This window comes from Vombatus ursinus, unplaced genomic scaffold (genome assembly GCF_900497805.2).
Source record: "Vombatus ursinus unplaced genomic scaffold, bare-nosed wombat genome assembly UNPS02014833.1, whole genome shotgun sequence".
Lineage (NCBI taxonomy): Eukaryota > Metazoa > Chordata > Mammalia > Diprotodontia > Vombatidae > Vombatus > Vombatus ursinus.
Window position 1 is genome coordinate 8,357,559 of NW_020954611.1, and position 27,343 is coordinate 8,384,901.

General features: G+C 38.9%; 1 protein-coding gene across 1 annotated transcript in view; it reads left to right on the plus strand.

The window, feature by feature from the left end:
- The first annotated feature begins 4,147 nt into the window (after window positions 1–4,147).
- The window catches only part of TNKS2 (tankyrase 2), a 61,679-nt gene continuing 38,483 nt past the window's right edge, over window positions 4,148–27,343 (plus strand). The window contains exons 1-6 of the mRNA XM_027839819.1: window positions 4,148–4,352; window positions 23,282–23,506; window positions 24,716–24,811; window positions 25,930–25,966; window positions 26,312–26,387; window positions 27,088–27,182. Coding sequence (XP_027695620.1) covers window positions 4,148–4,352; window positions 23,282–23,506; window positions 24,716–24,811; window positions 25,930–25,966; window positions 26,312–26,387; window positions 27,088–27,182 — 734 coding nt within the window. The remainder of the gene's footprint in view (window positions 4,353–23,281; window positions 23,507–24,715; window positions 24,812–25,929; window positions 25,967–26,311; window positions 26,388–27,087; window positions 27,183–27,343) is intronic.

Sequence of the window (27,343 nt, forward strand, 5' to 3'; positions counted from 1 at the left end):
TTTACAGAAGTCAGTGCAATACCGGAAAGGTGGTGATACTACCCTTATAAATTTTCTTTTTAAAAATTTTATTGATGTGTTTTGTTTTTACATTACAAATACTTTCAGATTACTCTCACTTCATAAGAAGTCTCTTGAAACAAACAGCAAAATTAATAAGTTACCTTATCTGAAAATGTATACAATATTTCACATCTGTGGGACTTCTCATCTATTTAAGAAAAAATAACAAATCTCTTTTCTCTCCTAATTCCACTTGATTAAGCAAAACAAATTCCCTAAATGGCTGCATATAAAATGCATATGTCTCATTTTGCACCCTAAATCTATTACCTTTATGTAATAGCCTACTGGTGAGTTTGCCTGCCTCAAGTTTCTCTGGACTCCAATCCATTTTCCTAAGGTGCAGATCTGACCATATTACCCCCCACTCCATAAACTCTAGTGGCATTCATCACCTCCAGGATCAAATACAAAATCTTCTGTTTGGCATTCAAAGTCATTTATAACCTAGCCCCTTCCTATCTTTTTGGTCTTCTTACCACTACTCCCCAACACTTACTCTTTGATCCAGTAACATTGCCCCCTAGCTGTTCCTTAAGCAAGATACTCCATCTCTAGGCTTCAGGCATTTTCTCCAGCTGTCCCTCATGCTACTGGACTACTCTCCCTCCTCATCCCTATCTACTAACCCCTTTGGCTTCCATTAAGTCCCAACTAAAATCCTATCTTCTACAGAAAGCCTTCCCCAGTCTCTCTTCATTCTAGTTCCTTCTCTCTCTTATTTCCTATTTATCCTGTACTTAGCTTTTTGTAAAGTTTTGCTTGTTGTTTCCCCCATTAGATCATGAGTTCCTTGAGTTCAGGGACTGTCTTTTGCCACTTTTTGTATCCCTAGTGCTTAGCATGGTGCCTGGCACATATTAGATACTTAAAAAATGTTTACTGACTGTAATGGATAATATTTTTCATTATCAGTCCTCTGCATCATGAATGGTTATTGTATTGATCATAGTTTTTACAGTTTTCAAAGAATTTCGTTTTATAGTGTTATATAAACTATTCTGGTTCTGTTCATTTCATTCTTAAAATTCTTCAAATTTTTTTATTTTTATAATATGGATGTTATTATTCTTCTGTTGTTTACTTCACTTTTTGTCAGTTCATTTTAATTGTATAGGTAATAATCCCTAAAGTTCAAGAAAGCTAAGTTCTTCACCAACCTCAAACTGCCTTAATTCTGATGTCTAAGATAAGTCAACTCCCCCCACCCCCATACCCTCTCTACAATATATTGGATAAGTGTTGTCCAGCCTTGGCTTGAAGATCTCCACTTGACCTTTCTGTACTTTCTATGTAATCATTTTTTTAAAAAGAATTTGTCTATGCCAGTACTCTAACTTTATCAATTAACAATCAATCAGAACACATTTATTAAGTGCCTGCTATGTTCCAGGCTCTGGAAATACAAAAATAAAAATGAAGCAGCCCCAGTATTAATCTGAGAGCTATTATTCATTACTTTTTAAGCTCCTTGAGGTTGCTATAGGATTCCTGTAGTCTTAGAGTGGCCTATAACACTTAAAGTCAGTATGTGAGGCTTTAGGCCAGTTCTCTATCCACTGCCAAAATGAATTTGACAACAAAAATGCCAATAGTCAATGCATGCTTTTTACTAAAAATATAAAATTGTTTTAGATGCTAACGCATCTTGATCTAGAACCTGAAGTTAGGAATTTATACTGTTTCATCCTCAAGAACACAGAGGGTGGAGGAGGCAGTTCCTAGGACAAATAACATTATGTGTCCCTCCCTACCTACTCAACCTTTTTCAGAATTGAAATATTCGAACAATTAACCTTGAAGGGAAAAGTCTGCAGTTTTCGGGGGTCGTTTAAGAAAGGAACCTTATCTTCAAGCAGCTGGCCTTAGTATTATGCATGCATTACATACATTTGCTATAGGATTCCTGTAGTCTTAGAGCAGCCTAGAGCACTTAGAGACCTCAGTAGGCCTGAATTACCTCATCTCCAAAATGAGAGGGTAGACTGGATGACTTCTAAAGGCCCTTACAACTCTAAATCTTGTAATAATGGCCCTCAAGTCTAGCGTTTCAGAAACAAGCTAGCGAATGGTTTTTAGCAGCTTGGCCCTTTTTTCTTTTTTTATTATATCACATGTACACAAGCTTTAAAGTTTGCAAAGCACTTCACCTATACTTACCTATTATCTCTCAAAAATTTCACAACCCCAGTGAGCTGGGTGCTATTATTCCCATTTTATAAAAAAGAATTAAGGTCCAAGGGTAAGGTTTGTTTCAGGTGAGATCTGAAATACAACTCCCTCACTGCGCTCTCCACATTTCCACTACCGACTAAAGAATTTAGGATTAGTCAACAAGCATTTGTTAAGTGTTTATTTTGGGTCAGCCACCATTCTAAGAGATAGGGATACAAAGACATTGCCTCTGTCTTCAAGACAGAGTACATGTAAATAAAGGAGAAAACACTACTATTACGGAGGAAAGGCTCCCTGCAGAAGTGGGATTTTTAGCTAGTACTTGAAGGAAGTCAGAGAATAAAAGTGAGGAAAGAGAATTCCAGGCATGAGGGAAAACCAGTTACAATTCAGAGTCGAGATGGAGTGTCTTGTTCAAGAAACAAGTAAGCTAGTGTTACTGGATAGTAGAGTACGTGGGAAGCAGTATGTTGTAAGAAGATTGGAAAGGCAGGAGAAGGCCAGGTTATGAAGAGCTTTGAACTATTTTATATTTGATCCTGGAGCGGACTGAGTGGCTATTCCTGCGTTTTAGGAAGATCACTTCAGCAGAGTGCAAATGGATTGGCTTGGGGAGAGACTGGAGGCCAGCTGGCCGACCCGCCTGCAGGTTATTACAATAGTCCTGGTGTAAGGACACAAGAACCTGCACCAGAACGGAGGCAGTGTCCGAGGAGAGATGGGGGGCGTATCGGAGGGAAGTTAAAAATCGAGGGGTTTAGGCTATGGATCGGATGTGAGCTACTAAGCTACTAGACTCTACCTACTCCCGGGAAGGATTCCTGCATTCATTCATCAGTGCTTATTCATTCTTACGACACCTTTCAAATGTTTATTCCTTTAAAAGGCTACAAGCCCAATTAAGAGCTTGCTCATCCGGAACCTGGTCCTTTATGCCGCACAACATTAGAAGCAAAAACAAAACACTCCCTGCCCTCGGGATGTTTACAGTCGAAGGGGAGGTGAGGGCACGACCCACAAAAAGATAAGCAAATCACTGTGGCGAGCATTTAAATACTGGTTTAAGGCTCGCTGAGCGCGGGCTGCTTAAGTGCTCCCATTCCACAATATGCGGAAAGCAAACACAAAGTAATAAGGGGGCGGGCCCTCACGACGGCGGGAATCATACTAGGCCTCTCTCTTTCTAGAAATCCGTCTGCTACAAACAGAGAAAATGGGGAGGTTTCCAGGCGGGTGGGAGGAAGGGCCTACAGGGGGCGAGGCAAACAACCGGAAATTTCTCTCCGGAAGGGTCCCCAAGATTCCTGGGGCCTCAATGCCGCGCCGAAGTCCCCAAGCGCTCTCGGCAGGCCAAAACGCTCAAAAAATGAATCTCGGCTCAAGGAACATGCGCAGAAGACGTTACCCGAGCACGGTGGGTGGAAGGGGCCCCTACAGCCAACATGGCAGCCAGGCCCTGGACCTTCTCCGCCTGCTCCTCAACGGCCTACTTCCTCTGGTCACGTTTCCAGTAGGCCCCTCCTCCCTCTGAGCGAAATCTGCCCGACGCGTCGGCCCCTTCTGCGCACGCGCACGCCAGTGGCAGTCCCGTGAGCCTCCCGGACTCCCCAGAGCCAGCCGGAGTGGCCTTTGCAGCCACCGTCGCGGCGGCCGCTGAGGGAGCGGGGGGCGGGGCTGGGGGGGTCTCGCGCTGCCTGCACGGCGCGGCAGCCGAGGGAGCTCGAGCCGTCCGGGGCCTGGGCGCGAGGCCGGCGGGGGAATCGCTGCGGGGGAGAGAGGCCATGGTCCTGCGCCAGGGCCGGTGACGGCGGGGCGGAGCGGAACGGAGCAGCCCGGGACTCTGAGCACTTCTCTTCCCGGGGGCCTCGCCCTCCTCCTCCTGCCGTCGCCACCGCCGCTGGCCGTGATTATGTCCGGCCGCCGTTGCGCTGGCGGGGGAGGACCCGGCGCGGGCGCGGCCTCGGCGGGGGAGGCCGTGGAGCCCGCGGCCCGGGAGTTGTTCGAGGCTTGTCGGAACGGGGACGTGGAGCGCGTCAAAAAGTTGGTGACCCCGGAGAAGGTGAACAGCCGCGACACGGCGGGCAGGAAGTCCACCCCCCTCCACTTCGCCGCAGGTAACTAACTTAGGGGGCCGCGGCCGGCCGGAAGTGGAGCGCGCGCCCCCGGGGCCCAGGGTCGTCTGGGAGGCTGCAGCCCCCCTCCCCCCGCGGCCGGGCCCCTGGCGGAACCTCGCGACGGAACCCCGGGCCCAGGTTACCCGAGCAGGGGGAGGGGGCAGTTGCGAGCCCTTGACCCCACCCACCATTTAGGTGCCGTTTTGTTTGTTTTTAACCTCCCAAACTCATCACCTTGATTTCCCGTTCTGATAACTCGGTTTTGTTCTAGGACCACTGGCTACCCTACTCACACTTGGGGTGATTTGAAGGGTAGAGAGGCTCCTGCCCACCCCCGTAGGTTTCCTGGTGTCCTACCCGAAATTTCTACCATTAGATCTTTGGGTTAAGGCACTGAAGGCCTCAGTTGTAACGCAAATGCTGATGGAAGGGGGTAATAGCCTGCAGCGTTGGTGTGGTAGTTACGGAAGATAAGACTTGAGCAGTTCAGTTCAACGAGCGTTTATTACAAAAATAGGTATAATAAATAATTGCACATTTAAAGGAAAGGACCAGTCAGAGCTATTAGAAAATCAAGGGAGAAATTACTTTAAAGGGGTGGGGGGTAGAGGGAGTACACAATAAGTTTAGAAGATTTGGTGGCATACTTTTGGCCCTGTCTCATTAGACACTGGACTTGGAAATTCTGATTTGGGGTTGTGGGGGTGGGGTAGTAAGAAAAGGGCCTAGCTTGATAAATGGGTGGGACAAAAGGATTCTCGACAAATTGTGGGCCGTAATACATCTACTTGAGAATTTGTTTGGGACTAGCCTTTCCTAAATATTAAATTAGGATGGGGGTCCCATCTTTGCTAAGAAGTGATAAAGTCTGACATTTGTGTATCACTTTACAATTTGCAAAGTTCACATGTGTTGTTTCATTTAAAACTTATGTTAATTTTTTGTTTCCTTGTTTCTCTTTTCCTTGAACAAAAATCAAGTTTTCCTCTCACCCCCACCCTTTTTTAAAAATCCTTTTACTAAAACATGGGGGAGAAAGGGCAGTATGGGAATGCTAGGTAGAGGCAGGGTTAGAAAAATCAAAGTGGAGAAATCACCAAAGACTTGCTGTCCCTATTTTATACAATTTTGTCTAAGGCTTTTTTAATGGATGCTGTCTTTGGCATGCCCAGTATTCAGGAACTTCTTGTTAGGCAGTGTGGGTTACAGCAAAACAACTGCTTCCTGGCTTCAAGGAAAGTAACAAATTGATTTAATAATATGAAAATAAGATTATTTAAATTCCACTCAGTCTGTGGGAAAGGAAAGCATTTAGTAGAAAGTCTTTGAAGATGAGTAAAAATATAATCTAGATGTCTGTAGTTATGTTGGTTTCTCCTCCCCCATCTTTGTACACAGAACTCAAGTTCCTTCTCAACAACCTCCCTACACCTAAGCTTGCCTGACTTTTAGCCTCCAATTGCTGATTATAAGAATTTAAAAGGGAAGGGGAGGAGACATGAATGGGAGAAAAGCTGTAAAAGTAAAGATTAATAGCAAGAGGTTTTTTAAAGTTAAACTTTGTAAATTCAATCTAAATGAGAACTTAGTTTTAAAATAATGAATAAAACTTCCACTTTTTTTTCTTTCCATTGGGGAGAGTAATTCCATAATCTCCATTTTATAAACTATGTAATGTTAATACAATGATATTTTGTAAATAGCTGTGTTGGAATCTTTATATGGATGGTTCTCTGTAACTAACAGAATACATAAGCATGTATGTATGTGTATATACACGTATAGTTTTTATGTTTATATTTTGTAATAAGATAGGAGGATTTTTAGTAACTTGCTTATCTGTAAGGTAGGGATTTGACTTTACATGGAAAAATGGACTGTACATTTTTCTGTATCAGTCAACATTTATGAATAGTCTACCAAGTCTATCACTGTACTTAGCTCTGGGAAGATTAAGAAAAACAAAGCAGTTTCTGTCCTCAAGTAGCTTTCATTCTGTAGGAGACAACAGTACACAGCAGTAAATACAAAGTAATTTGTGGGAGAAGCAGTAACAGCTTGGGGGGAGGGGGGTGTCAGGAAATCTCTTATAGAAGAAGGAACTTGAACAGACCTTAGAAAGAAGATTGATATTCTAAGAGTTGGAGGTGAGGAATGGGTTGCATTCCAGGCATGGGGGACAGCCTATGCAAAGATATGGAAGTTGAGAGCACAGATACAATTTTGACTTTTGTATCCCTAGTACTTGTCATAGTATACAGTTAGTGCTTAATAAATGCCTTTTGGTTGAGGGTGTCCTCTGTGAGGAGCAGCAAATAAGCCAGTTTAGCTAAACTTTAGAATGTGTAAGGAGTGTGTATTAAGTTTATAAAGGTGGGCTGGAGCCTGACTGAAGATCTTAAATGCTAAACAAGAGGAGTATATATTTTATCCTAAAGGCAATAGGGAGCTACTGGAGCTTTTTTTTTTAAGCTGGAGAGTGACCTGCTACTAAGCCTACTGCCTTTTGAATAAGATCTCTTTAGCATCTATGTGGAGGATGGATTAGAGGAGGAGAGACTTGAGTAGGAGATGAAGCTATTATAGTACTCCCCCATAGAGGTGATAAGGGTGGTGGCTGTGTGAACCAAGATAAGGGGACAGATAGGAGAGATATGCTGACTCAATATGAGGGGTAAGAATTCCAGTTGAGGACTCCAGGGCTGTGAACCTGGATGACTAGAAGGATAGTAATCCCCCTTAACAGAAATAGGGAAGTTCTGAGGAGAAGTGGGGTTGGAGAGAAAGTTGGGGAGAAAGATGAGTTCTGTTTTAGATATTTGGAGCTATGAGACATCCAGTTGGTGATGCAGTTTTAGCACTCAGGAGAGAGGCTATAGCTGGATATGTGTAAATCTGGATAGGTAGACTCATCACATAGAGATAATAGTTAAACCCGTGGTAACTGATGATCACTAAAAGAGACAATGTAGAGAGTAAGAGAACTTCATTTTTCTTGGATTCCTAGGCAAATAATTACATAAAAGAAAAGTCATGGGTTTTTCTCCCCAAATGGCAGTGGTAACATGAGGGCCACAGACTGCTGAAAAGGAGCCATGATAAGTATGTATATAAGGCCAGAAAAATGTTTTGAAAAATTCTAGTTTCAAAAAGTGGGAAGAAATATCAACTAAGTATTGCAAGAATTAGTTTTTGTCTAAATTTTCACTTTATTGGCTCTTTTTATTTTTAAATGGGAAACTCTTCAGTCTTAGACACTTTTAACTATAGAGTTATATAGCATATACTTTCAGCCAGGGACAAGTGTTGAGTCCTTGAGGGAAAAACACACCAATGGAATTGAATTTTCTGATTAGGTGTCAGATTTTCATTTTTGTGCATGTATTATTTTTCATTGTTTATCTCTAAATATCATTTTACCTTGAATACTTGCCAAGCATCAGCTCAATTTTGAACTGTCTCTCCTAACAGTCTCCCAAGAGTTGAGATAAAATGAAATATTTGTGAAGTGCTTTTGCAAACGTAAAAGCAATAAATAAATGCTATCTTTTATTATTATAGGTGGGGGAGTTCTGCAAAATTAACCAATATGTCCAAAAAGTCGGATGTGATACCGTGTTCACCCTATTCTTGAACCCCAAAAAAACTCTACTTTTAAATATTTTGGTATATATGAGACCTTTCTTTTTGTTACTGATTTTCTAGGGAATTATGCCCAGGTACAGTTTTTAGGTCAAGAGGGTCTAGATATTTCAATACCTCTCTCCAAATAATTCCAAATTGTTTCCCGGAATGGTTCAGCTACTTGACAACTAAACCATCCTAATAGTACTCTTAGAGGACCATGCCACACATCCTCTGTTACCTTCCCTTTCCATTTCTGAACATACCTTTTAAAAAAAGTTGTTGGTTGAGTTATTCTTTGCTTCCACATTTATATGTTCAGGCAACTACCATTTTTATTCATTACTAAAATTGTTTCCCTTTGAATTCTTGAAAGTTCTTCCTCACTCTTTCACTTGTGGAATGGTCTCATGGGTTCCTATCTAGCCTTCCAATGAACCCTTTGAATCTGGTTCTCCCAACTCTCTGGGGTGAATGTCATTCCCAGTGGTTCCTCTCTTTCTCCATCACAAACTCTAGGAGGTAGTGCTCACTTCTCTTCAAGGTTCAGTTAACAAGCACTTATTAAGCCAGACACTATGCTAAGTGCTGGGGATCAAAAGAAAGGTAAAGACAGCCCCTGTTCTCAAGGAACACACAGTCTAATAGAGGAGACAAACATGTAAACAACTATGTAGAAAGAAGCTACATACGGGATAAATTGGAAATAAACAACAGAGGAAAGGCCCTAGTATTAAGGGGGAATCAGGAAAGGTTTCTTGCAGATGGTAGGATTTTGGCTGAGATATGAAGGAAGCCAGGGGAGATGGAGATGAAGGGGGAAAGAGTTCCAAGAGCATAAGGGTTGGGGTTATGGGTCCCAAGCATGAGGGACAGCAAGTGACTGTGTCAAGCCCAGACTTGGGAGATATAGTGTCTAGTTCAAGGAACAGCAAGGAAACCAAGGTCACTTGATCACAAAGGGTGGAGTGATAAGGAGCAAGGTTCTCCTCCAGCAATGAGTTCTTATCTGTTAGAATAAGATTCAGTACAAAATTTACCTTTGTTGGTTCTTTCACCTTTTGAAAGCTGAAATTGTCATTAAGACAAGTCAAGAAGTTACTAAGTGCTCTACTTTTGGTGTAGATGCTGTTCAGCAAATGATTGAATGTTTCAAATTCCACCTCACCATTTTATGCCTCCATGCCAGGCTTGTGATGTTTCCTAAACTGTTTCTTCTTTTCTGTCCAGAACCTCTCTAGTATATTCTAATGATAACATACATAGTCTACACTTGTTACTCTTTTCATTGACCTTAACCAGGATGCCATCTTCCATGCTCTGCTTCCTAAATTGTCTCACCTGAGTATTCCTTCTTGCTATATCATGCTACCCTATTTTTAACTAACCTTTTTCTTTTGAGTAAGCTATATTTATTCAGAACTATATTCCAGTCAGAAATTTTATCCCACCAAACCTCAATGATACCATTGTAGTCAAATTTGCTTCCTTATGTTAATATCTCTAGTTCGACTTGCTTGTTATATAAATTTGGGGCATTTATGTATAGGCTTTTGAGGCCCTGGATTTTACCACTGGAGACTTCCTTGGATTTTGCTTTCTTGAAACTTCTGGATATCTCAGTTGCTAGTCTTAATTCATGAATTGTAGCTACTCTCTGTGTCTAGCTTGGTATGTGTACTTAGGCAGTTTTCTTCCTCCCCAACACATTTTAGTTTTAAACCTTTTTTATTAAATTTGCAAGGCACCCAGAAAGTACATTGCATTTGTTAGTTGTGCTGTGTTCTTGGTCAGGAATCTGGCATCCCTGTATTTTAAGCCTTGATCTAGAAATCAAAATCCTTTTCTTAGATGATGTGTTCTTTAATTCTTCTTTTCCATTCAGACTTTTTGTAATCCATAATGTGAACTAGAGGAATATGACTGTATATATTAGGACCAAATACATTTAGTTCCTCTTTCAAAAGAAAAGCTTGATTCTAATAATAATAAAGATTAATAAGCCATGATTTCTTTTGGAGCTTCCTTAATCAGGTAGAATAAGGGAACCAGTCTTCTGATCTTTGAATGTCCAGAATAGTTCCAAATTTGGAATTAAGAAAGAAGAATACAGGACCTTTTTGAAATTATTTAAAGAAGTGAAGAAATTCCACAAAACTGATATGCTGTGGTTCCTTGATTTTCTGACAATTAGCTCTATTAGATTCTAAGTTTCTTGAGGGCACGGGCTTTCTTTTGCCTCTTTTTGTGTCTCTAGCACTTAGTACAATGCCTGGCACACAGCAGGGACTTAATAAATGTTTACTGGTTGATTGACAAAAAAGAAAGGGAAGGGCTCCAATTCAAGGGCCAGTCTTTTCAAGTAACCCCAGAGTGAGCAGAGACAAAAGAGACAAGAAATATAGGCAGAAGGAGAGGGAAAAAGAAAACTGAAGGAAAGAGCATTTATTAAGCCCTTACTATGTGTAAAGCACTGATGATATAAATAGAAAAGCAAGACAGTCTACATTCTAATAAGGGAAGACAACATATACAGGAGTCTTCAGATGGAAAGGCTGCCTAATTCTTAGAGTTCATCTTCTTTGGCCCCGCTTCCATTGATAAAACATATTTGTTTCTGAGTTGAACAGCTTTAAAGTGTCAAGGACTTTAGTGGTGAGAACTTTGTTAGATGAGTCTTCAGTAGCTATGGCGACAAGGGAGGAGGCGTGGAAGTTTTGGTGTACTGTAGCACCCGCAGGTCATATTTCCAAAAGGTTATTCCCTTTCATGGTGGCAGTGGGGTGGGGGTGGGGGAAAGGGGAGTGGTGTCACTTTCCCAGCTCTTGGGCATAATGTTAGGGTTTTCTCCACTGGGTCTCAGGGAAGATGATGGCAGTCGTTTGATTCACTTGGCACATGATGTTCCCATTTCTCACTCAAGAAACCTTGCTGCTCTTTCTATAAATTCAGTGAGCCATAGACTACAACATAGTACCCCGCTGTGTGGTGTTGACCTGGATGAGGAAGTCCTTAGAGAGGAAAGAGTTTATCACTCTATAAAAGGAGAAAATGGAGGGTTTTCTTACCTGTCTAACTTTGATGCCTCAGTTGCCCTGCAGAGCACCGTCTTCCACTTGAATGATCATTACCTAGATAAATGCTACCTAATCTGTCAAGAGAGAAGAGGTAGCAGTGGTAGAGCTGTGAAGATTATAAACAGAAGAGGACCGGGGAGATGAAATGAACAGTAGGGACAGAGCCCTGTAAGAAGAAATAAGCAGTGGAACAGCTTTCTGAACTTAAGGGCAGAAGCCTTTTGTTTTTACTGTACAGAGACCACAGGCATAGGAAATTTGGGGAAGGAGAGCTCCAACCTAACTTCCTAGCCTTATTACATACTATTCCTCTTCATGTACTGAATGGTCCAGTATGGCCTTCTACATACGTAACACTCCATTTACCATCCCCATTCTTTGTGCTGGCTGTTTCCCATATCTGGAATGCACTTTAGCCTTACCTTCATTTCTTAGAATCCCTAGTTTCTTTTAAGACTTCAAGTGCCAGCTTCTACACGAAGCCTTTCCTGAGCCTCCCAATTCTTGGTATCCCACTTCTCACCTTTTCTCTATTCCTATATAAGTATTACATGATTTTCCCAACAGAATAGAAGCTCATAGAGGGTAGAGACTGTTTCACTTTTGTCCTTATATTTCCCCAGAATCTGTCTATGAATAAATGCTTATTGGTTGGTTGTTGCTTCAAAAGCTCTAGGCGTTTTCCTCTATACTCACTATTAGTCCACAAGGCAAATAAAAATACCATCTGAGCAAACACTCAGCATCCTTATATAAATGGTCTTAGGATAAAATACTGCTGAATCTTTTTCAGAGATAGGGTCTGAACATAACTATCAAAGAAAATATTAAACTGCCTTAATTTTACTTCATATTTCTGTGGGGAGGAATTTAGGGATTTGGATTTTATTTTTCTTGACTATCCTAATTGCTAAAGACATCACAAAACTGCAATATTAGAAATATATCCTTTCACTTCCTACTGGGTACCTACTCACTGATTTTTATTCCCTAGATTGATAGAAGATAAAACTGTCAGAACCCTAGAGAACTTTTAACTACAGTCTTAGGACAGACTCTGTATTCCAACATCATATGCCATAGCCTTCCTAACTTGGTTCCCAAAGGGGTAGCAATCTTTGCCTTTGTAATCTCTAAACTGATCTTAGCTACCTTTTGTAAGACATCAGAAAAATACATATTCCCAGAAGTAGAAAGTATTTCTGTTGTGGTGAGGTGGTCTTCATGTAAATCCATTCCCTTTTCCATCAAAGTCTATTGATTCTGCTTTCTCTGCATTCTCTATTATTTTGTACAGGAGCCAGCAATTAGCTGAGTTGCTGTACCTTTGGGACACCAGCCTAGATGGAGTCATTTCCTTTATGATCCTATTTAGGGTAGGGGGGACCTCAGAGGACCCTACCTAGACCCCGTCATTTTGAAAGTGAGGAAGCTGAGTTCAGAGCAGTGAAGGGATTTGACCAAGGTCACATAGGGGGAGTGACGGGACCCAAATCTGAACTTCAGTTGTCTGACCCCAAATCCAGCACTCTTCCTACTACAACACTTGATTTCTTGTTAGTTTTCCTTTTTACTGTCTTTTAAAATTTGTACCCATAAATATCCTGATGCACCCCTTCTGCTGAATTCTCCTCAGTCATTATTTCGTCAATATGCATCTATGCCTTGACCATTGTTGTTCCCCAGGATTCCCTCTATCATGATTCGATGCTCAGGAGTAAGGTAGAAGAAATTTAGACTTGTCAAAATACTTTATTAATCCATATATATCTTCATCCTGCAGTATACACATAGCTAAAATTTCCACATCTCTTTATCTCTCACCCTCCCTATTCTGCTCATAGGGGTTAACATCCTTCCTTTTTTCTCCCCAAATATCATTCAGAGAGGCTGTCCTATCTCTGTTATTGTTTATCTTTATTAAAACATTATTGGCATAGTCTTGCACATATCTTGTCCAAATTTCATGAAATAAACTCACCAGGTCACTATAACCTATTCCTTTATTGTTTCTGTAGCCTGATGGAGGACTGCAGTCCCTTTCTTCCAATATCTAGGGAATCTGATTTGAATCTCTGCCTTAAGTACTGTTCCTGTATTTGAACCTACAGTTATTGATACAGTATTTACAAAAATAATCTGGCTAGACAGTTCTAAAGATTAAACTTGAGATTTTTATTGCTTTGGTTTGAGGCAGGTAGAATAGGGTGTCTGGGCCTGTGAAATTCTAGAGAAGTTAAGAGCTGAAGGAGGATCTGATTTCACTGGTATGGAGAATGCCTTTCCTCACTGATGGAATTGTGCAAATCATCTAACTTAGAAACTGAGAGTTACCAAAGGCACTAAGGTTTGTGACACTCCATAGTCACATAGCAATTATGTGTCAGATAGGACTTGAACTCAGATCTTTGACTCCAAAGCCAGTTCACTACACCATACTCATTCTCAAAACTAGAGCTGTCAAGGTCAATTTCTAAGTAATATAGAGCTCCATCCTTGGACCTGAACCAGCACATGTACTCCCCAGGTCCTGGCTTCTGTGACTTTCAAGTGTTTCTTTAATCCCTTGGCTCCAATAATATATGGGTTTCTGTTACTTCCAAGGTTGGAGCATTGATAAAGGGAGGACCCTGGAGCAGCAGTCATTTTGGAAAAACATTTTGACTACCCATAGACATATTTCAAAGGTGCTTGGGAATGTCATCTTGAACTCAGCAAGCATTTATAGAAGACCTATACTAGATCATATACTGGATGCTCAGGATGCAGAATTTTTTTTTTTAAATGGACCTCAGGGTCCAAAACAAAATACATTATCTTTTATCCCAGATCTACCCCTCTTCAAGATTAACATATTTCTGTTGAGGGCACCACCATCCTTCCAGTAATCCAGGTTCTCAGCTTCATTGTCATCCTTGACTCCTTACTGTCATCCAGCCATTTGCCAGATTATGTCATTTCTACTGCCTTAATATCTCTTATATCTGTCCCCTTTTACATATTCACATGACCACCTCTGTAGTTCAGACCCTCAACACTTCTTGCCTGGACTATTGCAATAGCTTCTTAATTATTCTAATTGGTTCAAATCTCTCCCTGCTTCAGTCTGTCCTCCATGTAGCTATGAAAATGGTTTTACTAGAGCACAAGTCTGACAACCTTGTTCAACAAACTCCAGAGCCTTTTCATTATTTCTAGGACCAAATATAAACCCCTATATTTGGCATTTCAAAGCCTTCACAAAGCGCACATTTCCAGCTTTATTACATTACTCCCTCTCCCGCACTCTGAGATCCAACCTTCCTATTCTTGTTCACATAAAGCACTATCTCTTGTCGGTGCATTTTCACTGGCTGTCACCTGCTCTTGGAATTCACTCAGGTCCATGTCAGAGAATCCCTGGCTGCCTTCAAGACTCAGTTCTAGCAGCCGTTTTTACATTTAACCTTTCCTGATTCCACCAGTTACTAGTGTCTTCCTCCCAAAAGGACTACTAAACTATAATGTACGTACTCAAGTGAATAGACTATTTAACTTTCATCTTTGTATCCACAGTGCTTAGCACAATGCCAGATACTTAGTATGCTCTTAATAAATGTTTCTTGTCAGAGTAGCACCATCATCATAGTTATTTTCATGGAGTACTAATGTTTGACTTTTTTCTCAGTTAACTAATTTCATATCTAGGAATGATACTAGGAATATGTTAAGAATATGTTAGGAAGCTTAAGAAAATAAAACAAAGGGGCAGCTAGATGGCGCAGTGGATAGCCCTGGCCTTGCAATGAGAAGGACCCAAGTTCAAATCCAGTCTGAGACACATGACATTTACTGGCTGTGTGACCCTGGGCAAGTCACTTAACCCTGTTGCATAAGTGAAAAAAAAAAAAGAAAGAAAGAAAATAAATCAAGAGAGGATAGAAACTCTGAGCTAATGGTAAACCTAGGCTACACACAGGTCCTCTCCCCCACATAAGCTTTCAAAGGTATATGTTCATTGTCTTTATGACTTGGAGCACTGTCAGTCACCAGGTAAGAATTTGGCCAACCAGAGTCAACATTGCTTACAATGACCATTTAATCACTGTGCATTTCAGGCTTTAGCCACAATTCACCGTATTTTTTCCTCATCTCTATTTCTTGGAATCATTCTGGTGTCATATCCAACACCAGTCCTTTCTTGATTTTTCCCACTTGTTAATACTGTTTCATACTCAAAATTGTTTTGTATTATTTAGTATCAGCTTGGAATCATTTGTGTACAAGATGTGTCTCATTCCCTTTCTACCTCCCAGCCCTAGTATAACATAAGCTTCTTGAGGGCCAAAACTGTTTCATTTTTTGCACATAGACATTTCGTAAATGTTTGAATTGAAACCCTCAACGTTATATTTTTATAATAACTAGAGAGTAAATTTAGTAGGAATACACCTCTCTATTGGACCTCATGTTATATGTGATATCTAAATGTTTCCAACTTTGCATCTTTAATAAAGTTCATCAATGAGAACAAAAACTGGTACATTTTTACATGTATGTTTTTGGTTTGTTTTATACATTTTCAAAGGTAAATTAAAAGTTCTAGTGATCATATTTCCCCAAAATAAAAAAATCTTTTTCCTCTTAAAAAAAAGCTGTTAGACCAAATGAAACTTTAGAGATATTTTCTTAAAGATTTTTATTTTTACTATTTCTGAAGGTCATTTAAAATGTTTGGAATTTAAACTTGTCATTATATACCAGTAACCTTACACAAGGTAATATTATTATATCATAAGTGGTAAGTCATTGAAATAACCAAACAAAATCTTAATTTTTTTGTTAGCCCTTCATTTCTATAATCAATTACTGATAGTATTAATATTGATTACAGGTACAAGAAAAATATCTGATACTTATATTCTGCTTTATTGTGTAACAATTCTTTGGGGGCAGTTGAAGGAGATGTTATCCCAGTTTTACAAATGAGGCTCCAGAGAAGCTAAATGTCTTGACCAATGTTACAGAGATAGTAGTAATTTACCTGACACCTTAAAGGGTTGTTTTGAAGATCAAGGGAATTAGTTCAGTTTTTCAGCAAGCATATATATTCAGTCCCTGTGGCCTAACCCTCCTGTATCTTTGTCTCCCCCATTAGAAAATGAGCTCCTCAAGAGTAGGAATTGTCTGAGTTTTCTATTTCTAAAGCCTAATGTTTTGCATATAGCAAGTGCTTAATAAATGCTTTTCTTTTATTCATTCATACAGTATGAAAGGCATTGTGCTAGGATATATAAACACATATATGTATTCCTTACATATATGTGTTTATATGTATACACACATACATATATGTACATATATGTGTGTACAGTAATTTGGGGAAGCAAGAGTGTTACAAATGGGGGATAGAGGAAGGCTTCAAAAAGAAGATGGCCGCTGAAATAACTCTTGAAGGATGATAAGGATTCTGAGAGCTAAAGAAGGAGCATATTTAAGGCATGGGGGAGTGACTGCTTGTGTGAACACATAGGAATGTGGATCACATCCCTAGTCAAAAATGAAAGGCTGAGTTCAAAAATTAGCTCGTAATTCAATTTGGCCAATTTGGTAAAAGAGAAGATTGAAATAAGACTAAAAAGGCAGGTAGGAACATAATTGTGTAGGGCTGTAAGTGCCAGGCTGAAGTTTCATTTTATACTAGAGGCTGTAGGGAGCCACTGAAGACTCGAGCATGGAAGTGATGTGGTCATACGTATGCTCTAGTTTATTTTGTTGTCATTATGGTAGATTTGCTCAATCTCTGTATATGTTGCTTTCTTTCCAATAGATCAGAAATGGTTTAATATTTGTTTTTCTATCTGCAATTCGTAAGTCATGGTGGGGACTTGTAAAGTTGAATCCAGGGAATTGATAAGAAAGGCCCTGATATAGTGTGTGACTACATCATGTACATATGAAATAGAGAAAAATGAACAGATACCAGAGATATTTTGAAAACAAAATCATAAGATTTGGCAGACTGTTAAGATCATTAAAATAGGAGAATTAGTCAAGCATGAGAGGTTGTCAGCTGGAGTGAGTGAGAAAAAAGTAGTGCCATTAGCAGTGGTAGCTAAGGTCAGTATAAGGGGAAATTAAGTAAATGTCTCTCCTGAATTACAGTCAAGCTTTTTTTTTGGATATTTCGTACTGGATGTTTTATAGGCATCTCAAACTTTACGTATCCAAAATAGAACTCTTAATTTTCTACCAATCCCCTCCCACCCTTTTGAACTCTCCTTATTACTATCTCAGACCGGTCTGCACAACCTACAGCCTGGGGCCTGCTTGCCAAAATGTAGAGGATGTTTTCCTCTACATTTTTCAGGGGCAGCCTGAAATCCTTTGGCAGGCCACAGGTTGTGCAGGCCTGATCTAGGACACCATCCTTCCAGTTATCCAGGCTTACAATTTCAGTGTCATCCTTGATTCTTCATTCTTAACCCCATATATCCTATCCTTACCAGATCTCAACATTTTTCTTTCTCGTATTTGGCCCCTTCTGTCCATTCATACAGCCACCACCCTAGTACAGTGCCTCATCACCAACCATCTGGACTATTACAATAACCTTCCAGTTAGTCTCCCTGTACCGAGTCTTTCTCTACCCCAATCCATCTTTGACAGCTTTGACAGCTCATCTGTCAAAGTGATTTTCTAAAGCCCAGGTCTATCTATGTCTAAAAAAACCCAACCCAAAAACAAAACACCCCCAGTAAATTCCAGTGGCTCACTGTCATCTCCAAAACAAAATTTAAAGCCCTCTGTTTGACCTTTAAATCTCTTCACAACCTGACCCTTCCCTGCTTTTCCAGGATTCTTATATTTTATTCCCCTCAACATGCTCTGTGATCCATCTAAATTGGCCTACTTGTTGTTCCTCACTCTCTTTCTCATTTGAGATTCCTGGCTCTGTATCTTTACAGTGGCTGGCTGTCCCTTGTCCCTGGAATGTTCATATTCAATTCTACCTCTTAGTTTTCCTTGATTCCTTCAAGACTCAGCCCAAATCCTACCTTGTACAAAAGACTTTTCCAAGTCCCACAAACCGTTAGGGCCTTCTCTCTAAGATTAACTTCCATCTGCTCTACCAGAATAATCAGATAAATAGCAGTCCTGTGTGACTCTATTCAAGAACTCCCTCTAGGTTGACATCGTCTCATTTGAGCAGCTTCAAATCTCATCAAACTGCTATCATTTAGCCCACATTTCTCCATCTATCCACAGTAGCATAATTCTTTCTCATATGCCTTTCTGAAATTCAAGCATTACATGCAAAATTGTAGTCAGGGAACTTGGCTTTGAATAGCCTTAATGCTAGCGACTTCCTCTGTTGAATATCTTGTTTATTTCTCTCGTGTGTGTGTGTGTGTGTGTGTGTGTGTGTGTGTGTGTGTGTGTGTACACACATATATCTTGTGTGTATATAATTGTTTGTATGTGGTTTGTGTGTGAGAGTAAGGATCGCCTTTTGCCTTTCCTTATATCCCTAGTGCTTATCACAGTGCCTGGCACATAGTAGGTGCTTAAATAAATGCTTATTGACTGACTGACTTGTACATAGTTATTTACATATTTTCTCCACCATTAGAATGTGAATTCTTTTAGGGTAGGAACTATTTTTGCCTTTCCTTGTATCCTGATAGCTTAGCACTTAAGGGTTTGAAGAGCACTTTATAATTATCACATTTATCCTAACAACAAACCTGGGAGATACGTGCCATTATTATCTCCATTTTACATATGGGGTGCTAAGGCAGACAGGTTAAATGACTTGCCTAGAGTCACTCAGGTTGTAAGTGTTTGAGGCTAGATTTCAACTCAGGTCTTCCTGACCCCAGATCCTTCACTCTGTTCACTGCTCGCTGCTTAATAAATGCTTGTTCACTGAAAGGTATTGTGTTCCAATTCTGTACCAGCCATTGTGCTAGGTTGGAGAGACAAAAATGAAAGTTAAATAGTCCTTTACTCTTAAGGAGCTTACTGGTAGAACAAACCATGTCTTCGGATAAAATGAATGCAGGAAAGGGAATGAGTTTAATTTTGACATGTTGAGTTTGAGTGGGACATCCAGATGAAAATAACCATCAGACCATTGGCAGTGCAGAAATGGAATTTAGGAGAAAACTAGTTATATATATGGGAGCCCTCTTTATGGAGAGAATTTAATCATTTGGATTAGATAATATCAGAGGTACGTCATGTTTTCATGTATAGGGTGCTGAATTTGGAGTCTGAAAGACCTGGATTCAAATACTACATCCGATTCTAGCTGTGCCGTGGTCAAATCACTTGGAGCATCAATTTCCCCATCTTTAAAATGGTGAAATTAAGAAACAATCTGTATAAAATAGTTTGCAAACCTTGAAGCACTATGAAATGTCAGCTCTTCTTTTCACCAAGAGAGAAAATGTAGAGATAAAAGAAGATCCACAAAATACTTAATATGAACTATTTTCCTCTAGTGTTTGTAATCAACATAAGTATCGGCAGTTTTAAATAAATATTGGCAGTTTTCCCTGATAATGTGTACATTGTACCCATTATGCAGCCTTCACACATTAACAGACATGTAGGATCTTATAACAAGTGGTAGAAGCTGTTTTTAAGTGAAGATATGTTAACAAAAATAATATGATCCTATGAATAAGAGGGCAAATTAACTTATTTTAAATTTGGAAGAGAGTAGACTGTTCTGCTGTTCTGCTTGGCACCAAAAGACAAGTAGGAGTAATGGGTAGAATTTGAAAAAGGCAAACCTAAACTCAGTATAAGGAAAAACTCCCAAAGAATTAAAGCAGTCTAAAAATGAAATATTCTGCTTCTGTAGGGAAGAGGATCATTTATCAGATATATTATAAAGCAGATTTATTCAGGTATGGGTTGGACTAGATGTCCTTGGAGATGGTGTTCCTAGGCCTAAGATTGAGTCTTCTGATACTCATTAGCCACACAAAGGATCTTTTAACAAGGTGACCAACTGCCCCCTCAGTCCAGGTGTTCTTGAAGCTAGAGACGGTTGAAACTAGTCAGCCATACACATACTCAGTGTTATGGATGGTTTGCTCATGAAGTGGCAACATGTAATCACAGGGACTTCGAAGGACATAATCTAATTTATGATGAAAGATGCAGAAGTAAATATTTTTAAATGTTTTTGTTCTGAACTTTAAACACCAAAAAGAGTTTCCATATTTACAATAAAAAAACAAAAAGTAGATTCTTAATAAAACCATGACTCTCATTTCATACCATTTACTCTGTGTGTGTGTATGTGTGTGTGTGTGTGTGTGTGTGTGTAAAATTGTGCATATTACTTTCAAGTTGCCTGGCTTATCTGTGCTTCCTTCTGAATTTCCATTTGCTTTTATTCAATTTTTAAAAACTTTCAGTGGTCTCATCTTTAACATCATTATTGATAACTCTTCCTCCCCTGTCTTCATCTTCTCTCCCCCTCTCCCCTTCCCCACTCTCACCCCATTGAAAAAGAAGAGAGAAAGAAACCTAACCATTTGGCATAGTCATGTAAACCAATCAGAACAGTAGCCCTATTCAAAATGTACGACTTTTTATCTTATATCCTTCACCTCTTCAAGAAGGTAGATAACATGCTTCATCGTAAGTTCCCTAGACACATGGTTGGTCATTGTATAGATCAGAGTTCTTAAGAAGTCTTTCAGAGTTTGTCTTTACAATGTTGCTGTCCTTGTATAAATTGTACTCTTAGTTCTGCGCACTTCACTCTGGCACTTCATACTACCTAAGATTCTTTGCACTTATCTCATTTCTTACAGTGCAATAATATACTGTTATGTTCACATGCCACAGTTTGTTCAGCCATTACCCAGTTGTCCAAGAGGCGATCTAAGGCACTACCTCAGATTGTAGTTCTTTGCTCCCTCTCCCTCTTGTCTCTTTCCTTCAGGATCAGGAGGCCTGTCTTTTCCTCCCTGGTAATGCCACCCCTCCTCTGTCCCTTGCTTATTTTCCTGTTGAGTTTGATGTATTTCTGTATCAAACTCTTTGTATGTTTCTGTTCCACTCTCATTTGCCTATTTCAGGTAAGTGAAGTTCATCTGATGTCCACCCCATCCTCCATGTTTGTATACACTTTGCACACGTCCTTATCACAAGAAAAATTATTTAGCAAGTTCCATACCCTTTCTCCTTTCTACATGATTGTATTCCCTTTGCGCTGCCTTTTCTTTTCACCTTTCATATCCTCAGAACAGAACCAATCCCACCTTCAAGAGTACTGGTTTTTCATTTAACTCCTTCAGTACCCTTCAAAGACATTAAGGTTCTAATAGGACACATGTTCTCTCCTTATTAGAATGTTAGCACTACATCATCATACAATTCCAGTTGCTCCTATAAATTTATCTTCAGACTCTTGTGTTTGTATTTCAAAATTCCTACATACCTTTGGTGTTTTAATCAGAAATGCTTAAAAGGCTTGGATTATACTAGGGATAGATTTTTTTTTTCCTCCCCAGTAGGGGTAAACTTATCTTTCTGCATAAGTCATTCTTGGTTCTAAAACTTTTGTCTTTTGCCTTTTGGAATATTGTATACCAAGATCTCTCATTTTTAGTAGTAGCTTTCAGGTCTTGTGTTATATTAACTGGTTGGTACGTGAAATTACTTTTTTTCTAGGCCCTTGGGTTTTGTTTTGTTGTGTGGTTGTTGTTTTTCTTTCTTTTACTCAGAGCCCTGGATTTTGACTGTGATAGTTCTGGGACTTTTCCTTTTTAGGTTCTTCCCCCCCAGGAAGTGATTAACGAATTCTTCTTATTTTCACATTTGCCTTCTGCTTCTGATAAATCTAAGCAGTTTTCTTTATGATTTCTTGAAATATAGTATCCATACTTTTTTTCCCCAAAAATCTATCTCCAGTTGATCTGTTTACCAGGTCAATTGTTTTGGTATCAGATATCTTTCATTTTCTTTTATTTTTTCAATCTTGATTTTATTCTGCTATTTCTTACTGATTTCTTTTTGGTCTTTTCTATCTTTTAGGGAGTCCATTACTTCAGTAAGGTTAGCCACTTTCTCTGCCACTGTCTCCACCCATCTCATATAACAAGTTGGCCCTCCATGCACAAGTGGATCCTTTTTTATCCCATTTTCTCCAATACATTGCCTCCTCTATCATTGTCACTTTTTTCACTTATCTTCAATGTTTCCCTGTCTGCTGGATGTTTCCTTACTGTCTACAAACATGCCTATATCTTCCCCATTTTCAAAAAAAAACCTCACTTGATCCATCCATTCCCCTATTCTATATGTCTTCTCTTTTTTGTGACTAAACTCCTTGAGTTTGTAACTCCAGTGCTTGTTAGCACAGTGCCTGGCACGTAGTATATATATATATTTTTTTAGTCAAGGTGGTCATGAAGTTACTTTCTTTTGGCGGCTATGTAGATTTGCAATATTTTTATACTGTTTTTTGATTTACTCATCTCTCCAGCTTCAATTCCTGAATTGAGGCTTTGTGATAGGGCCAGCTTCCACTTCTTGCTGAATTTTTGGATGGAGTAGTCAGCCAGGGCTTGGTCTTAACCCTGGGTTCCTGAGCTGACCTCCTCCTCCTGGAGTTGTGGCATCTTTGAGCTTCAAAGTGCTGAATCTTCAGGGCCTTCTCTGGCCACAAGTGTTAGGGATCTGAGAACCCTTGGGCCTGGTGTATCCTAGTATGAACCTACATTGATCTAAGATCCTTTCAACATTTCTATCCCAGGAATTTTTTTATTATCCTGGGGCTGTTTCAGGGCAGCTTTCTGCTCTTGCTGCCTGTCGAGAGCCTTACAGGCTCCGTTATGTGTCCCTGGTTGTCTCTGGTCACATGCTGAGAGGTTGGACTGGTGCTAGCTTTTGGAGGGGAAAAAGGTGAGAGATGGTTAGGGCTGTCCCTTTCCTGTTGACCTCTTAGGCATTTCAGGGGTGGGGGAAATTACTTACTATATTTTCTCATTGGATTTCTTGTTTGGTATGAATTTCAGGGTTTTGCTAAAGTAGGTCTGTGGGAACTGGGCAGTCTGCCTCCCATTCAGGCAGCTATCTTGGCAAGAAGTCAAAAGTGGATATTTTTTAAAAGTATATTGACATAAGTGTTAAAAATAAGTTTTCAAATAAGTTAGCATTTTGAGAATTTGCTTTTGGATGCAGCATCTGGAGGTTTACATATAGCATGTGCTTTTCTCCTAGGTTTTGGTCGGAAAGATGTAGTTGAATATTTGTTACAAAATGGCGCTAATGTCCAAGCTCGTGATGATGGGGGTCTTATTCCTCTCCATAATGCCTGCTCCTTTGGTCACGCTGAAGTTGTCAATCTCCTCTTGCGGCATGGTGCAGACCCAAATGCTCGAGATAACTGGAATTATACTCCCCTCCATGAAGCTGCAATTAAAGGAAAGATTGATGTTTGCATAGGTAATCCTTTACTTCCTTGAAGAATCCTCATTTAGGATATTTTTGTTATGTTCAAATTTTGCTAGACTGAATTTTAATAAAAGTAATATTAGATGCTGAGAGCCTAGGTAAGGGTTCTGGAAATGGGGGAAAAAAAAAGATAGCCAGTCTACAAACATTTATTAACTGCCTTCTGTGTGCCTGACTCTATGGAGGTACAAAGACCAAAGGTGAAAGAGGTGAGATATTTCAAAAGAATAATTGACAAGACTGTGTGTATGGTCTGTTGGTAAGTAATGGGAATTTCTTTTTGTAAGTGGTCTCTCTGTTGCTGTTGTTCTCCACTTGAGAGTTTCTCTCAGTTTGCCTTTTACTTCACTGAACCTGTCTAAACTAAGTGACTCTGTTGATGAGGGAGAAGTACCACGGAAGTAGGACCTAGAGGAAAGTGTCTGTACAATGCAAATGACTGAAGCCTTTGGGGCTAGAAAGTAAAAACCACCTTGTTGGAGTCAGGCACCCACGCTGCAGTTAAATAGTAACTGAACAGCATCCCATATCACTATGTTTTGTGAACATATCCCTAAGGGCTTCAGACTAGTTTACATAAGATAATTTAGAAAGTATCATGAAGCTCTTCAGTTTGTTTATAAAGGCTGTGAAGGGGACTTTGGTTAACAGTGCTGATCTCTCTTTTTCTTCATTAGCTATATCACCCTGAATACCTTAAAGAATATTCGACAACATACAGATTTTCAGCTAATGAAAAATAGAAAAACAGCCTTACAAAACAGAGTCTATCTAGAAGGCCAACAGTTTTTTTCTGGCAAAGTACATTTCCAATTTTATTATGGAATTAGGATCACTTAGCGAAATTTAATTTGTAAGCAAATTTTGCTTGTTGAATCTGATTTATTAGATGAGAGAAATATTTATGTGTTAATATTTGAATCCTAGGTAGTAATGATAATTTATTTTTTAGAGCTCTTGCCTTATATGAATGTAGTTTATTAGGATACTTAATAGATAAATGGACTATATGTCTATGAATAGATATTAAATATGTCAGGCATAACAAACAAGTGTGGAATTTATAGTAATGTCATTAAGACAAAGAACCTTTGAGCATCTTCAGGGCTTTGTCTGGTCCATGCCTTTTGAAAATACTAATTTCTGAATGCAAAATCATTAACTTCTTCTCATTAGAAAAACATGTCTGCTATTTTGCAGTCCTCTTGCAACATGGAGCTGAACCAACCATTCGTAATACAGATGGAAGGACAGCATTGGATTTGGCAGACCCATCTGCAAAAGCAGTATTAACTGGTAAGGCATTGGTATATTCTGATATTTCAGAATGAATATAAAGAACAAAGTCTTCAGTAAATAGGCTTTTTTCCCCCTCAGTGATAATACCTGGTGCATAAATGTATTATAAAGAAGCATTACATATTATTTCATTTCACAACAGCCCTAGGAGTTTATAAAACAAGTATCATTAACCACATTGTTTAAATGAAGAAATTAAGGTTTGATGTAGTTAAGCATCTTGTCCAAGATGGCCAAGCTAGTGTGGGGCCAGAGCTAGAACCCATGTCTTCTGGCTTCCAAGCCCAGTAAGTTAGTTACTGCATATGTGTTTATATCAGTGCAACCTCATGCAAAAAAAAAAAAAATTCTCCAAGTATTACTCTTACTCGAGGTATTTTTTAATTACAAAAAAGTACCTCATTTTTGGTAGCACAATCAGGAAGTAAGCTGTTCCAATTAAGTTACTTTTTCCAACAACTGAAACTTATTTTTAAGGACCTTTTTAAAAAAACATTTTAATGGATTTCTTTCTAAAATGTGTTACATGTTGAACTGGATCTAATGGCATGGGTTTTGCGGTGGTGGGGTAGGCAGGGAGATGACTTAATGGGCCCTTATGGTGAATAGAAGTTACAATTTTTTCTATTTGCTATAATTTAGTGATGTCCTTGGGGACTGTTGAGAGGTGTAGTGCTATTTGTCCTTTTATAGAATGGTCCTAAACTGCTCTACTTTGGGGATCTGCTTTTTATCACTTTTATTTCTTCCTTAGATGTCAGCTATCTCTCCTTGTTACATGTCATCCTCTAGTAGTAACACTTTATCCTACCCCATCATTTTCTGATAATCAAGCTTATTAAAGTTATATTTAAATTAAGAGTAAACCTATGAGAGATATTCTTTAAATAAAATTTCTGTTTTGTGATATATCCTTAGACAACTCAGTTTCTTGTTGCTTACTTCTTAGAGGTAGCATTAAATTTAGCTAAGACTGCCACATAAGTAACCTACAGATAAATGAGGTATTAATGTAGCCAGCAAGTATACAATTAGTTCTTTTTTCGCTTTTCAATGACTTTATCTCAATAAAAAGTCTTCTGCCAGAAAATTCATAACTTACTCATCTTTTACAGGTGAATATAAGAAAGATGAACTCTTGGAAAGTGCTAGGTAAGATAAAGTAAATGTATATGATATAATATTTTTAGAATTTTTTAAAAGTACAATTTTGGGTTCTAATTCTTCTTTACAACATGACTAATGTGAAAATATGTTTAAGAAGAATGTATATGTAGAGCCTATATCAGATTGCATGCTGTCTTGGGGGGGGATGGGGAGAAAATTTAAAACTCAAAAGCTTATGGAAGTGAATGTTGAAAACTAAAAATTAATTAGTTTTTTTAAAAAAAGTACAACTTTGAAAAAATAGCTTTTTTTTCACCTATAGATGTTTGTGTATATGTGAAGTTAAGATTTCACAAAGTATGTAAATTACTAAACTATTTTCTGTTATAGGAGTGGCAATGAGGAAAAAATGATGGCCCTGCTTACACCATTAAATGTCAATTGTCATGCAAGTGATGGCAGAAAGGTATCTCTGTGTACAAATTACTTGTTTATTCATTTGCAATAAATCACTTGTTTTTGGTAAATGTGTTCATCTTATGGTTAAAATTTTTAACCAGTTTTAGCAGAGCAGAAATTTCTGTTTAAACAAAATACTAAGACCAAGTATAAAATTCTAACAAAATTGGTGATACTGCCAGTATTTGACATTCACTTATCTACTTTACATTAACAGACAAGTTAATAGCAAACTTATTTAGTGTCTATAGTATTTCTAACAGACTTTTTAAAACCTAATTTTATTTTATTTTATTTTTTTTGTTTGTTTGTTTTTAGGCAGTTGGGGTTAAGTGACTTGCCCAGGGTCACACAGCTAGTACATGACAAGTGTTTGGTCTGAGTTCGGATTTGAACTCAGGTCCTCCTGACTTCAGGGTCGGTGCTCTATCTACTGCGCCACCTAGCTGCCCCTAAAAACCTAATTTTTAAAACTGACTTGATAGAACTATTTACTTGATTGGACTTTTCGAGTATTGTTTACCTTTGACTTTGTATCTTAACTTGTGGCTTTCGTATATCTTATTTAACTTAACTCCAGTTGTGGAAGCTCTGCTGCTTTGTCTTTATTGATATTTAATTCCTTACACTTTACTATGATGTGCCTGGTTTACCCAATGTTACTATTTTGATAGATTAATAATAATTAATCTAATTTACTATTTCAGTCAACTCCATTACATTTAGCAGCAGGATACAACAGAGTTAAAATTGTGCAGCTGTTACTACAACATGGAGCTGATGTACATGCTAAAGACAAAGGGTAAGATTGTTTTAATTTGCTACGTTATAAGAATGAAAACATTTTAAATGTTTTATATAGAGAATATTTTTTAAATCGTGATTTTTAAAAATAAAACCAATTGCAACTATTTGTACTTCTAAAAATGAACTTCAGTATCTTGATATCTATAATGCTTTTTT